A 13,382-nucleotide genomic window follows, 5' to 3' on the forward strand; every position below is an offset into this window, starting at 1 on the left:
GGAAAGAATGTTCAGAATTGTGCCTAATAGTATCAAGAATGCCACTAAACAAATAACCTTCAAATATAACTGTTTAACGATAATTTTTATGGTTAAACTCATAAACAGTTACAGACAATATAAAATGCTAAAATGAATTTCCCCACAAGAAATAAAGAAAAAGTAAGCTGAAGGAGAAAAACAGACTGTCTTTTTTTTGGTGGGGAGGGCATAGCCCATTAAGATGAAAATGTTAAATATATTAAAAGTGGTGTGTGTGTGTGTGTATCAGTAGGTATATATGTGTATATATATTTAAATATATCAACAGTGTATACAAAAATGTCCAGCTGAGCTGAAGATACATTAGCCAATTACCATTAACTACTTTATTCTATGTCTTCTCCATTATAAGTAGTCTTGCTGATAGTCTTTGATTTACACAGTGGCATTCTTGGGTACTATTAGGCACAGTTCTGAACATTCTTTCCTCAAGGCAAAGCATGTAGCCTACATTAATATACGGTCATGTTTTTCTATGTGACTGAAACCTCAATTTGAACTTCAAGGGTATTATCTTTTTTTCTATGTCTTTCGGTTGGTGTCCTCCCTATAATATAGTAAGATTTGATGTTTTCCAGACATGATTTTGTTTAACATTTAAAAAGTAAACCTTCAGTATGTTCACAGAGCATAATCTCAAGACATGTAAACTGTACTGGGTGCCTTGTCAACGGGGCAGTGCTTCCCACGGAATTGCTCTGTGCCATGCTGTGAATGACATGGTGTCTCTAAACTACTGACTAGCACAAAACCCAAACTTTTTTTTTTTTTTTAAATTGAGACAGAGTCTCACTCTGTCGCCCAGGCTGGAGTGCAGTGGCGCGATCTCGGCTCACTGCAAGCTCTGCCTCCTGGGTTCACGCCACGCTCCTGCCTCAGCCTCCCAAGTAGCTGGGACTACAGGTGCCTGCCACCACGCCCAGCTAATTTTTTTTTTTTTTTTGTATTTTTAGTAGAGATGAGGTTTCACCATGTTAGCCAGGATGGTCTTGATCTCCTGACCTCGTGATCTGCCCGTCTCAGCCTCCCAAAGTGCTGGGATTACAGGCATGAGCCACCACGCCTGGCCAACCCAAACATTTTTAATGGGAAGTTTAAACCATGTCATTCTGAAATCAATTATTTAATTATTTTTGGAAATGTTCATTTCTTCCTACTTTATTCTCCAAATGTGTAAATTACTCTGAAATCAAGAGACAGATGTACCAGTTTTTGTGTTGATTTTTACCTCTAAACAAAGGGTAAGGTTCAGACAGATAGGACAGAAGCCTGGAAAACTTAGGTTCCATGTGAAGGGACTTTTTCAAAGTTTTGCTGCTAACAAGCTGTGGAGGCAGGATAAATCCAGATCTTCGGCCTTTAACTCTAATGCCCTTTCCTCTAAGCTCTGCTGCCTGTCAACATGCAAGGATTTTAACTTGAGAAAATCCAAACAATAAACTAGCTGCAGACCAAAGCAGAGGTTGAGGAAAAGCTCTGTGATAGGGCTGAACATAAGATAATGGAATGGCTAAGCAAAGCATATCTGATATCCTCACTGATACCGACATTGTCTATGTAATTAACTTCCAAGGCAAACAACATGTTGACACTGCTCACACTCGGGAATCTGCTATTATCTTGTCTGGAAATACCCTGAAAGCCAAGATGTTTTCTAATCCTTACAAAATGGAAAAACCTTAAAATAGGAGAAAATACAAGGAAGTTCTGGGATATAAAAGAAGTACAACTAGATGTATAAGCTGGGCAGAAACAATGGACTTTTTGCAGATGTGGTGAAGACATAAAGCAAAATAGATGTCTACTGGAATGTCATGAACTGGTAAGTTAAAAAGAAACATTCACTTTGTTTATGACCATTCACTAATTCATCCAACCAACAAATATTTATTTAATGTATATTATGAGCCAGGCTCTGCTCTAGTGCAGGGATGAAAGGAATAGAAAATAATAGAAAAAGTACTTGTGCTCATAACGTCCACATCCTTTGTGGGACAGGAGAGGGAAGGGGAGAGACAAACAATAAATAAAACACTCTAGTAAATTACATGGCATATTAGAAGGTGATTAAGTACTATGGGGAAAGATGAAGCACAGATGAGAAAGAGAGGTAGAAAGTATCAGGAATGTTTCCTTAGGAAATTTTCTCTTAAAACTTGCTGAGAGTTCCCTCACAGATGATGGGTCCATACAAGCTTTTCGTAGAGAAGACTGACACCAACAATATGTCTTACTAATTAATCCCCAATTTCAACAATTTAAATGATAAGTCAAGTTCTTTAAGGGCTTCTTAGTTTTTTCACTGCAGGCTTATTGATATATTTTGATAATCCCTTGGGAGAAGGATAACGATGACTAATAAAAATTGCTAATGGAAAGAAGAGGCCCTGGGCTTGGGTAGAGGACAGAAAAAAGAAAGGGAGAATGTTGGTGTGCTGGGGTTAAGAAGTAACGAGATGTGCAGCTCTAGAGCAGGGGCTTCCAAATATGTGTCTTTAGACAAAGTGCATCAGAGTCTTTTTGAAAAATCAAAAATACACATCACTGGGGTCAATTATGGGCAATTCTGATTCAATGAATCTAGGATGAAGCCTAGAAATAGGTATTTTTTAAACATTCCTAAGTGATTCCAATATGCAGAGAGATTTCAGAACCACTGCTCTGAAGGGAATTAAATCCTTTCAGAATCTTATGAAATGGCTAATTATGAGGACAAAATCAATTATCAGTAACTTTGGTCAGTCCTTGAGTGACCCTAGAAACAGATATCCTAAAAAAAAAATGCACACAAAATCTTAACCCTATCATCTAGACAAGAATCTTACTTCCTATCCTCCTCTGTTTAGAAGAAAAACAAATGGAGGGGAAGTCTCAAAACATTGGAAAATTTGCCAACATTGCATAAGGAAAATCCTTTGAATGCAGGGTCATTCATAAACATGTGGCTTGCTTCTAAGCCACATTTTGGCAGGGGCACTGTCACTCAGGGCATTTGGCAGAGGGGCCAGTATCATATCACATGTATTGTTTTAGATGCCCAAAGAAGTCTTGTTTCCCAGAGCACAGAAGAAAGCTAACACTGAGTGCCCAATATGGACAAGCATCAAGTTAAAGGCTTTGCATACATAGTCGAATTTAATCCTCTGAGCAAATTTATAAAATAGCTATTAATATTCATATTTTCACATAAGGAATTGGGCAAATGGAGGTAAAGTAACAGGCATGTCTGCAAGGTCTATATAAAAAATACAATCAAACTGCCCACCTCTGAGATGAACCTAACCCTATTCCTAACTCTTTGTTAGGGGATACACTCATAGTTTGGAATCACAAGAGCAAGGTCCAAATCCTAGCTTGTTCCTGATTGCTTGAGTGACCCTGGGAGGTTCTATAATGACAATTACTATTTATGGAGCACTTAGCCATGCACCAGGCCTGTGCTATGTACTTTACATAAACTATCCTGCTTAATCATCATTACATGCCTGTGAGGGAGATATTATTACTCCCATTTTAGAGATTAAATTAAATGATTTGTTCAAAACCACATAGCTAGCATTCAAACCTAGGCCTATAAACCACAGAATTATAATTATTACACCTGGGCTCTTAATTGTTCTGTAATTGTCTCTTGGAGCTTTACTTTCTTGTGATTGTAAGGATTACATTAGGTAACATATAAAGTAATTTTTATAAAAGCATTAAAGTGCCTAAGGAAGAGACATTAAAAATATTTCTTAAAGTTGAAGTTAAGGGAATTTGATAACCTCGGACCAAATGAACAACTCTAAAATGGCAGTTCATGAGGCTAAAAGCTGTGAAATGACAGCAGGAACTGGCAATACTGAACAGATGTCACCATTCATAGCAGTTTTCAGAGCTCAGTACTCTGGAGAAGACACAACAAGGAAGGATAATCCTCATCTATTGCTGGGTTGACAAAGGAAATAAGATATTTATGTCACATGGGCCAAGAGTAACTTTAGGGTTTTTGCAACTACTTGGAACTACTGAGTGTAAAATTTTGAAATGGGTTTGTCTCCTATAAATGTGTTCCCTTTGTCTTCTTTTTAAACATTGTTTCTAAAATTATGGAAGTAATATAACATTGTTGGAGAACATTTGAAAAATCATGTGAAAAGTAAAATAGCTCTTACAACCTCCTCACCCAGAACTCAGATCTTTAGAAAGATTTCCTGAAGCCAAGGAGTAGAATTCTATCTAAGTGAGTAGTAAATATAAGCTGTTGTAATGTACATTTTCCCAAGTACAACATATTCTTTCTATAGAATGTCTTGACAAGCTTCTTCAAGCTGAATTCACTTCTTGGAATTTGCTACATCGTTATTATTTCTGCCTGGCCTATTTGTCTTTATTTTCCTAACTTACACACTATAAACCAGTGTGTGTAAGAAGAATGGATTCTTATATTAATGGCTTTTAACAGTGGGAATTACAGTATTAGCCCAACATCATGACTTAACTAAAAGCAGTATCTTTTCATCAAACACCTAAGAATTTCCATGCGTTCTATTGTTTTTGGTGGTACTGCAGTGGCCTGGAATTCCAAGTTGTCAACCCAACTAAATGAAAATCCTTTTGAATGGCTGGGCTTTTTATCCTCTTGGTTAAACATGGGAGACAGGCATGTTTATAGCTTCACATTTTCTTTTACATGCTCAATACATTATTTTCTGAAGTTTCCAGATTAGTCCTTTTTACTATAATCAATTTATGTGCACCAATTCATTTGGTTTTAATTTTATTATTTACAAGATACTCAAAATGGAAAAGTTATGGTTAATGTTACTTTGTGTATAGTGAATAAACTGTTACTCTGAGGGCAAGGAAAGCTAAAATTACAGTTCTCAGCCTTACAGCTCATACTTTAAAAAGTCATTTTGGAAAAATGAGAATAAATTCTATCTGATATTTTGAAGCTGAGCTTTAACAGCCATTAAAAATCTTGACAATAATATGTAATTTGTATGAACATATATTATAAATGGATACATCTGTATATGCCCAATGAAATACCTGATACATAACTGGCATTTAACGAATAATAGCCACTATCATCACATAGGGTCATCACTCATATGCTCTATTATATACACGCAGCAAGGTCCGCTATTCAAACCTACTATGAAAACCCCAGCAGAGGTTTGTGATCTTAGTTTATCTTATCCCTCTCTCCTGCTGGGAGGATAATACATGATCACTTCCTCTGCTAGGAACATCAGAAAATCTGGTTGAGTGTTTAAAATATTTAGGTAAATGTATACATGAGAAGACAGTCTCATTAAAAAAAAAATGGTTTTGTTACTGTTAGGATTCTGGACACAAATGCAAGCAAATATTGCAATTTGACTGCTATGCATAATCGAACCACAACGCCTCCACTTCTCTGTGTAACTAAGCTTCTTTCTATCAAGTTATAAAAACAAAACAAATTCCAATGTTAAAGTAAGTTTGTCTGATTCCTACCCCAAATCAGAATTTTATCAGCTCAGTGCTTACACTTCAGAATCAAATCCAAGTTTCAGCCAGTGTGGAAGAATGAAAAAAACTCTGAAAGTTGCAATTAGAAAAGCTAGATTCATGTCTTCTTTTCTGCTTCCTACTAGGTGACCTTGGTCAGTTACTCAGTCTCCTTTAGTTCTTATTTCCTCATTGTCAAATGGGATAATACCACTACTTACCTCATAGGATTGTGATGCAATTTAAATGAAATAATGTACCTAAAATCATTCTGCCAATGCTAAAGTACTATGCTAAGAATTGTGAACAGGCAATTATAAATTTCAGTATTGTATTTTTGTTCCCAGTATAAAAATGTGTGTGTGTGTGTGTGTGTGTGTGTGTGTGTGTGTGTGGCTTTTGAATCCCATGGCAGCTGTCAATCCAGAATTCTGCAGCTGAGATAAAACAGATCACTGTTACAATCAGGCAGATCATATTTATATGACTTTCCCTTCTCTTCAATTTGAATGGTTACTGGCAGTGTGATATGGGAAACAAAATAGTGTCTGACCTGCTCTTTGGGCTAAAGCCTTGGTTTATAACCTACAGAGAATGAAGAGGAACATCCTCTTTCTGGCCCAGCAAAGGAACAAAACACCATCACTTGTTCTGGTACTTTAAAGGCTGTGCCATCATATCTGGAGCTGGAAGCAACTGGATTTTCACGTCAAGTTACTTAAGATAACAATAAAGATAAATAAATACTGTATTCACAAAAGAGAGAAGATTCCTTCCAGACTGGGATTGGTAGAGTATGGTCCCAGGTTTCAGATACTTCTGAGCCTAGTTCCTGGCTCTCTGTCTCAGTGGGCCAAAGATCACACAAGCCACCTTCCAGTCAGCTGTGTTTAAACAGCTGCGTTGTGAGCATGGCTGTGCACAGGCAACTGTACTATAGAAAGCTCAGCAAGGCGTAAGCTTACAGCAAAATTTTCAGAACACATTAAGCATATGGTTGACAGCAAAGCAAGGTTTTTAAAAAAACTCAAACTAAACTATTAACATAATAACATGGAAATAAATCTATGTACTTATAGCCAATTGATATTTGACAAAGGTGTGAAGAACATACAATGGAAAAAGGACAGTCTTTTCAATGCTGGGAAAACTGGATATCCACATGCAGACATGCAGAGAGTAAAACTAGACCCCCTATCTCTAATCAGATACAAAAATCAAATCAAAATGGACTAAAGGCTTAAATGTAAGTCCTGAAACTATAGAACTACTGGAAGAAAACAAGAGGAAAAGCTCCATGACATTGGTCAGGAAAATGCTTTCCTGGATATAGCCTCAAAAGCACAGGCAACAAAAACAAAAATAGACAAATGGGATTACATCAAAGCTTCTGCACTGCAAAGGACACAATTAACAGAGTGATGAGACAACCTGCAGAATGGGAGAAAACATTTGCAAACTATCCATCTGATAAGGAGTTACTATACAAAATATATAAGGAACTCCAAAACAACTCAATAGCAAGAAAATAAAGTGACTAAAAAAATAGGTTAAAGACCTGAATTGACATTTCTCAAAGGAAAACATTAAAATGGCTAACGGGTACATGAAAAAATTCTCAAAATCAACAATCATCAGGAAAATACAAATCAAAACCACAATGAAATATCACTTCACTCCTGTCAGAATGGCTGTTACCAAAACGACAAGACAAGTGTTGGCAAGGATTGGAGAAAGAAAACTCTTATATACTATTGGGTCGGAAAGTAAATTAGTACAGCCATTATGAAAAATAGTATGGATGTTCCTCAAAAAATTACAAAAAGAACTACCATATGATCCAACAATCCCACTGCTGGGTATGTATCCAAAGGAAATGAAACCAGTATGTCAAAGAGATATCTGCACTCCATGTTTACTGAAGCACTCATAATAGCTAAGATATGGAATCAACCTAAGTGTCCATAAATGGATGAATGGATAATGAAAATGTGGTATATATACACAGTGAATACTACTCAGCAATAAAAAAGAATGAAATCCTGTCATTTGTGGCAACATAGATGAACCTGAAGGATATTATGTCAAGTGAAATAAGCCAGGCACAAAAAACAAATACTGAACTGGTTGACTTGGCCTCAATTGCTTTCCAACAAGCAATCTCACTTGTATGTGGGATCTAAAAACATTGATCTCATAGAAGCAGCGAGTACGATAGTGATTACTAGAGGCTAGGAAGAGTGGGAGGTGGGGACATGGGGAGAGAGGGGTCATTGGGTACAAAGTTACAGTTAGATAGGAGGAATAAGTTCTGATGTTCTATTGTGCAGTAGGGTGACTATGGTTAACAATATTGCATTGTATTAGGCTGGTGCAAAAGTAATTGCAGTTTTTGCCATTACTTTTAATAGAAAAAAACTGCAATTACTTTTGCACTAACCTAATGTATTTCAAAATAACTAGAAGAGAGGATTTTGAATGTTCTCAGCATAAAGAAATGATAAATCTATGAGGCGATGGATGTGCTAGATTCTCTGATTTGATCATTACACAATATATACATGTATTGAAACACCACCATGTACCTCATAAATATGTACAATTATGATGTGTCAATTAATAAAAATAAACTATTTTTTAAAAGCCCCCAAATAATTTATCAAGTCCCTCAAAGTATGTACTCAAGTATTTCCCAAATCCTGTCAAGAAAAAAGAAGCTTCACAAAATCAACACCTCTCCCCACCAGTAACTCAAAAAGAAACAAAACAAAACAAAACAAAAACCTTTGATGCTTTTGTGTTGTCATTAAAAACTCATCTTTCTTAAAAAAAAAAAAAGGCTAAAAAAGTGAACAGTACATCCTAGAAACAGGCTAATTCCAGTTCTAGTTCTGAAAATTCACTAGTTGGGCATGATTTGGTGAAATCTCCCTTTCTTTCTTCACATCTTACACACAGACACACAAAGGCACAGGGAGAGCACCAGCTGTAACTGTTTGTAGAAGTCACAGAAGAACAGAAAGAAGTGACCTCAGTAACCTTTTACTTCAGGGACTGAGAATCTAATCCTGCTACTGTAGGCCTGGTGTGCCTCTGTTTATCAGGGTCCAACAATCACTGTGTCACCATATGACTGAAAAATACAAACTCCACCAATATTTTTAAAGGTGACAAGATTTCTGTTGCATTGAGCAATCTCAGAAGATACTATCTTCATTTTAATATAAAATGTATCAGATCTACACATCTGAATAGAAAAAGACACCAACATATCAAGGATATACAGCTGTAATAGGCCTTCTTTCCCAGTCAAATTTGAAATAAAAGACCTGAAGATCCAAGGCTACATTAATGCAAATTCTGCCTGTTGCAGGTATACTTTTTGATTAAATTGGCATACATCAAGTACAATTAGAAAGGCTATTTATAATGAAGAAATACATAATTCTGCATCTTAATGTAGATGACAATTACAGCTGATGGTTGCTAATTATCATTACTTCTTTTGCTTTGAGTGTTAGATATTTCCTGTATGATCTTTATTGTTGACAATGGACATACCTAATTCTGGAAGGCACAAAATGGTTAATTATCAGTTCTATCTGTGCTCATAACACATTCATTTGAGAAGCAAATGGTAACTTGCCCAGCTCTGGCTTCACACTGGAGACTACAGGATCAAGTAGACTTGGTAAACTCTGACTCATTCATTTGGTAGGAAAGGTATTTATTTAAGTTTCTTTTAGAGCCAAGGCTCACCTACCTCGAGGTGTTTAGAATGACAGGGAGAAAGCTCCTCAACTCCTCTTTCCAGGTGGAGTGGTCTGTGGGGCATTACTTGTTCCATTCAAGCAGAAATGAATGGTACATTTAATTCAGCTTCACCACCCTCTTGTGCCAAGACGACCACTGTGCTTATTCTCTTAGGCAGCTTAGGGGTGTGTGATCAGTGTGGAGAGCCAGAAGTGAAATGGAGAGAAAGAAACACTGCAGCTTTCAGCACAGAAAACTATAATGCCCCCTTTGCTTATGCTGTAAATTACGTATTTATTTTGTTAGCATGAGATAGATGAATATTTCTACATACAAAGGTGCCCAGCTAAAATCAGGATAAGTGATATTAATGTCTTATGGTCAGTATTATTGAACCTTAAAAGCAATAAACTTTATGAGTCAATAAATATTACATTTGCAACATAGTTAACATTCCTTTACTGTCTCTAGCACTTATTACACATTGTAACTGCAAGTCTACAATACATTATTCATATTTGGGGTGTCACCAAGTGATGGATTGCTGTAGGAGAGGCTGTCCTTTAAATAAATCAACAAATAAAAATGCAAATGTTAACATTTTCAGCCACAATTTTTTCCATCTTGAATGGGGAATGAAAATTTTACATAATATTGACAGCCAGCAGTGAGAACAATTAACAACCAACACTGTGAATGAGAAAGATGACTCTGCCACACCTGTTTTGTTCACCTGCACATGGAATGAAATGGAACTCTTCTAGGTATTTTCAGAGAACAAAGGAAAACCTGTCTCCCACTGGCATCTGTCTCACCCCCATCCTTGTTTGCAGGTCTTGAAAATTCTTGGAATTTAAGTTGGACAGGGGAAGAGCTTTTACTCTTGTTCCCTTTGGTACTTTCAAAGGTTTGTTGAGATAAAGAACAATAGGCTCTTCTCTTACATTAAGAGTTTGCATGTGACTGATAATGTAGTCTATTTTAAAAAATGCCTTTTCTACACTTTGAAATAAAAACAATTCAAATAATCCTGATTCTGAAATCTGGAAAGCCACCACTATGACTTCTTGGTAACTGATTTTCATAGCACTGATTTTTTTTTTTAACTCTGCACTTCGTATAAGAGACCTATATGATGTCGTCATGCATTTCTAAGGATAAAATATGGTGTGCTACATGTTGTTTTATTAAGCCAAATGCTCATTACATAGGAAGCTTCTGAGAATCTATATTTAGCTGATCTGCAGTATTAAGGACAAATAGATAATATTTTTTTAAAGTCTGTAAATATGACTCTTCACAGCAGTTTTAACCTGGGCTTATAAAACTCTACAATGTTGATATGATCCATTCAAAAAATATGTGCTGAGGATGTTTTATAAAACTCTTACTGGAGAAACATTTTATTCCATGTTTTCATACTTCCCTCTAAACTGAAATGCAACCATCAAAAGCAATATATTAAAGTGGTGTTAAAGATCTCATTTTAATCTTTAACAATAGGAAAATTCACTACGATTGAAAATCCAGATAATCTTCCTTCTTTACCTCTAATTCCTCCAAATGAATCCTTCAAGGTGAGCTAGGATGGAAACCCTCTGAGCACAAGCTTTCAGCCACAACGTTAAGTGATCCAAAGAGGAAGCCCCATCAACATTTCAGAATCACAACTTATTGTGGATCTCTGGAAGAATGCCAACAATAGTAGCGTTAAAAATAAAAGAAAGTGGCCGGGCATGGTGGCTCACACCTGTAATCCCAGCACTTTGGGAGGCCACGGCAGGCAGATCATGAGGGCAAGAGATCGAGACCATCCTGGCAAACATGGTAAAAGCCTGACCCTATTAAAAATACCAAAAAAGCAGATCACAAGGTCAGGAGATCAAGACCATCCTGGCTAACACGGTGAAACCCTGTCTCTACTAAAAATACAAAAAATTAGCCGAGTGTGGTGGCGGGTGCCTGTAGTCCCAGCTACTCGGAGAGGCTGACGCAGGAGAATGGCGTGAACCCAGGAGGTGGAGCTTGCAGTGAGCCGAGATCGCGCCACTGCACTCCAGCCTGGGTGACAGAGCGAGACTCTGTCTAAAAAAAATAAAATTAAAATAAAATAAAATAAAATAAAAATACAAAAAAAAAATTAGCTGGGTGTGGTGGTGGGCACCTGTAGTCCCAGCTACTTGGGAGGCTGAGGCAGAAGAGTTGCTTGAACTCGGGAGGTGGAGGTTGCAGTGAGCTGAGATTGCACCACTGTACTCCAGCCTGACGACAGAGCGAGATTCCGTCTCAAAAAAAAAAAAAAAAAAAAAAAAAAAGAGAGAGAGAAGAAAGCAGCAACAGTGAAAGGATGTGGCAAACAGTTAAATTCTCTTTTTGATTGTGTGTGGCCTCCAAAATAGAGAGGTTGTCATTGTCAACTATTACAATATTTAAGATTATGAGGTTTGGAGTCTGAAATGCTGGCTTTGCCTGTTGTTAGCTATGTGACCTTAGACTGTTCTTCAATATCTCTGAACCTTAGTTTCCTAATTTTAAAAATGGGGATAATAGTACCACCTCATAAGGTTGTGAAGATTAAATTAGACAATGCATATAAAGGGCTTGGCAAGGTGCTAGGGACATGGCAGATACTTAATAGATGGTAGCTATTGTTATTATCTTTTGTGTTGGAGTCATTTCTCAAAAGTTCTTTAAGATGCTTGCCTTTCCAGCTCCAGAATTAAAGGAATGACAAAAAGAGCCAAAATAGGATGAACACACTGTTTCCTAGGTTTGGCTTCTGTGGAACAGCATATCTATAGGCACTGGACTGGAATACAACTTTTTAGAGGAGGAAGAAATAATCTTTCTCTTCCCTTTGAAATTACCTCAAACCAAAATAATAAATTTTAGAGTACATCTTTAAAATCATCAGACTTGAGACTTATAATTTGGGCATTTCTACTTTGCAAAGCCAATGGACTTCAAATTAACTACAAATTAAGTCTTAACATTTATATTCAATTCATCAGATAAGCTGCTATGAATTTAAGTGCTCAAAACCAATCATATCCCTGAGGAAACATAAACCAAGCCCTTTTGGTACTGATGTTTATATATTCAGCCTTAATTGCATAATGTGGGAGTTGGTTTATTAGACATGGGAAATTTAAAATAAGATATTTCTTTCCCTGACTCCAGAAAAGGCTGATCAAATGCTTAACCCCTCAAATGTGTCTGGTATAAGTAAATGTAAATGTTGGTATTCCTTTAACTAGTACAAAAGCCACTATAATGTTCAATATCAATGATTTCAGCTAGTTAAACTTATAGTCTAAATGTATAACTTTTCTGTGATAAATTGGGAAAGCCCTGCTGCTAAACAGACTTTCTGGTGAAGGATAGGTTTAGCTTTAGGTTTCTATGGAAGCCCTTACCCATTACCAAGATCAACTAAGAAAGTGCATGTATGAAGAAAAGGACTCCATGTGGTTCAAACTGGTCAAATCTAGATGCTTCAAAAGAAGGAACTCTCTTGAGAAAGAATCACTAAGAGTTGTCAAGATTTTTCCATTCCTTATTAAATAAACTTCAAAAAAATGCTCTCATAGGGAGAATATTAAAAACTAAAGAATCTCTGAAGCTTACCGGGAGGTGGTGTGCTGTAATGATGGTGAGGCTGTGGTGACAAAATCCTTTAGGCTTCCTGTTGGCATAGGAGATGTAGACGCATCTTTTCTAACTCCTGTCATTGTCCCTATACGAACAATAAAGAAAATAATTTGGGCATTCAATAAAAGAAAATGGAAAAGTTCGTTCTTAGTAAATTTATAAGACATTATAGGAATGTCCAAGCTTCAAAGGTAAGCCACTTGTTTCCCTGAAATGTAACAATGGCATATGAAAAACTCACTTCAGTTTTGTAAACATGGGAAATCTATAACGTACTTTAAGAAAATACATTTGTGCAGTGACAGAGTAACTAGAGATTTTGTTTTTAAACCTGATTGCCTAGCAAACCCCTGCTGATCTCGGTTTACTGTGAACATGCCCAAGGAAGTGGGATGTTTTATTTTGCTCCCTTTAACTTTCATAAGAAAGATTCTAGCACTTTGTAACTCTAAACC

General features: G+C 36.6%; 1 protein-coding gene across 1 annotated transcript in view; it reads right to left on the bottom strand.

Moving 5' to 3' along the window:
• Nucleotides 1-13,382, bottom strand: part of KIAA1328 (KIAA1328 ortholog) — a 392,043-nt gene that overhangs the window by 57,431 nt on the left and 321,230 nt on the right. The window contains exon 11 of the mRNA XM_063640193.1: nt 12,904-13,012. Coding sequence (XP_063496263.1) covers nt 12,904-13,012 — 109 coding nt within the window. The remainder of the gene's footprint in view (nt 1-12,903; nt 13,013-13,382) is intronic.

Source organism: Symphalangus syndactylus, chromosome 1, assembly GCF_028878055.3.
Source record: "Symphalangus syndactylus isolate Jambi chromosome 1, NHGRI_mSymSyn1-v2.1_pri, whole genome shotgun sequence".
In the NCBI taxonomy this organism is placed as follows: Eukaryota; Metazoa; Chordata; class Mammalia; order Primates; family Hylobatidae; genus Symphalangus; species Symphalangus syndactylus.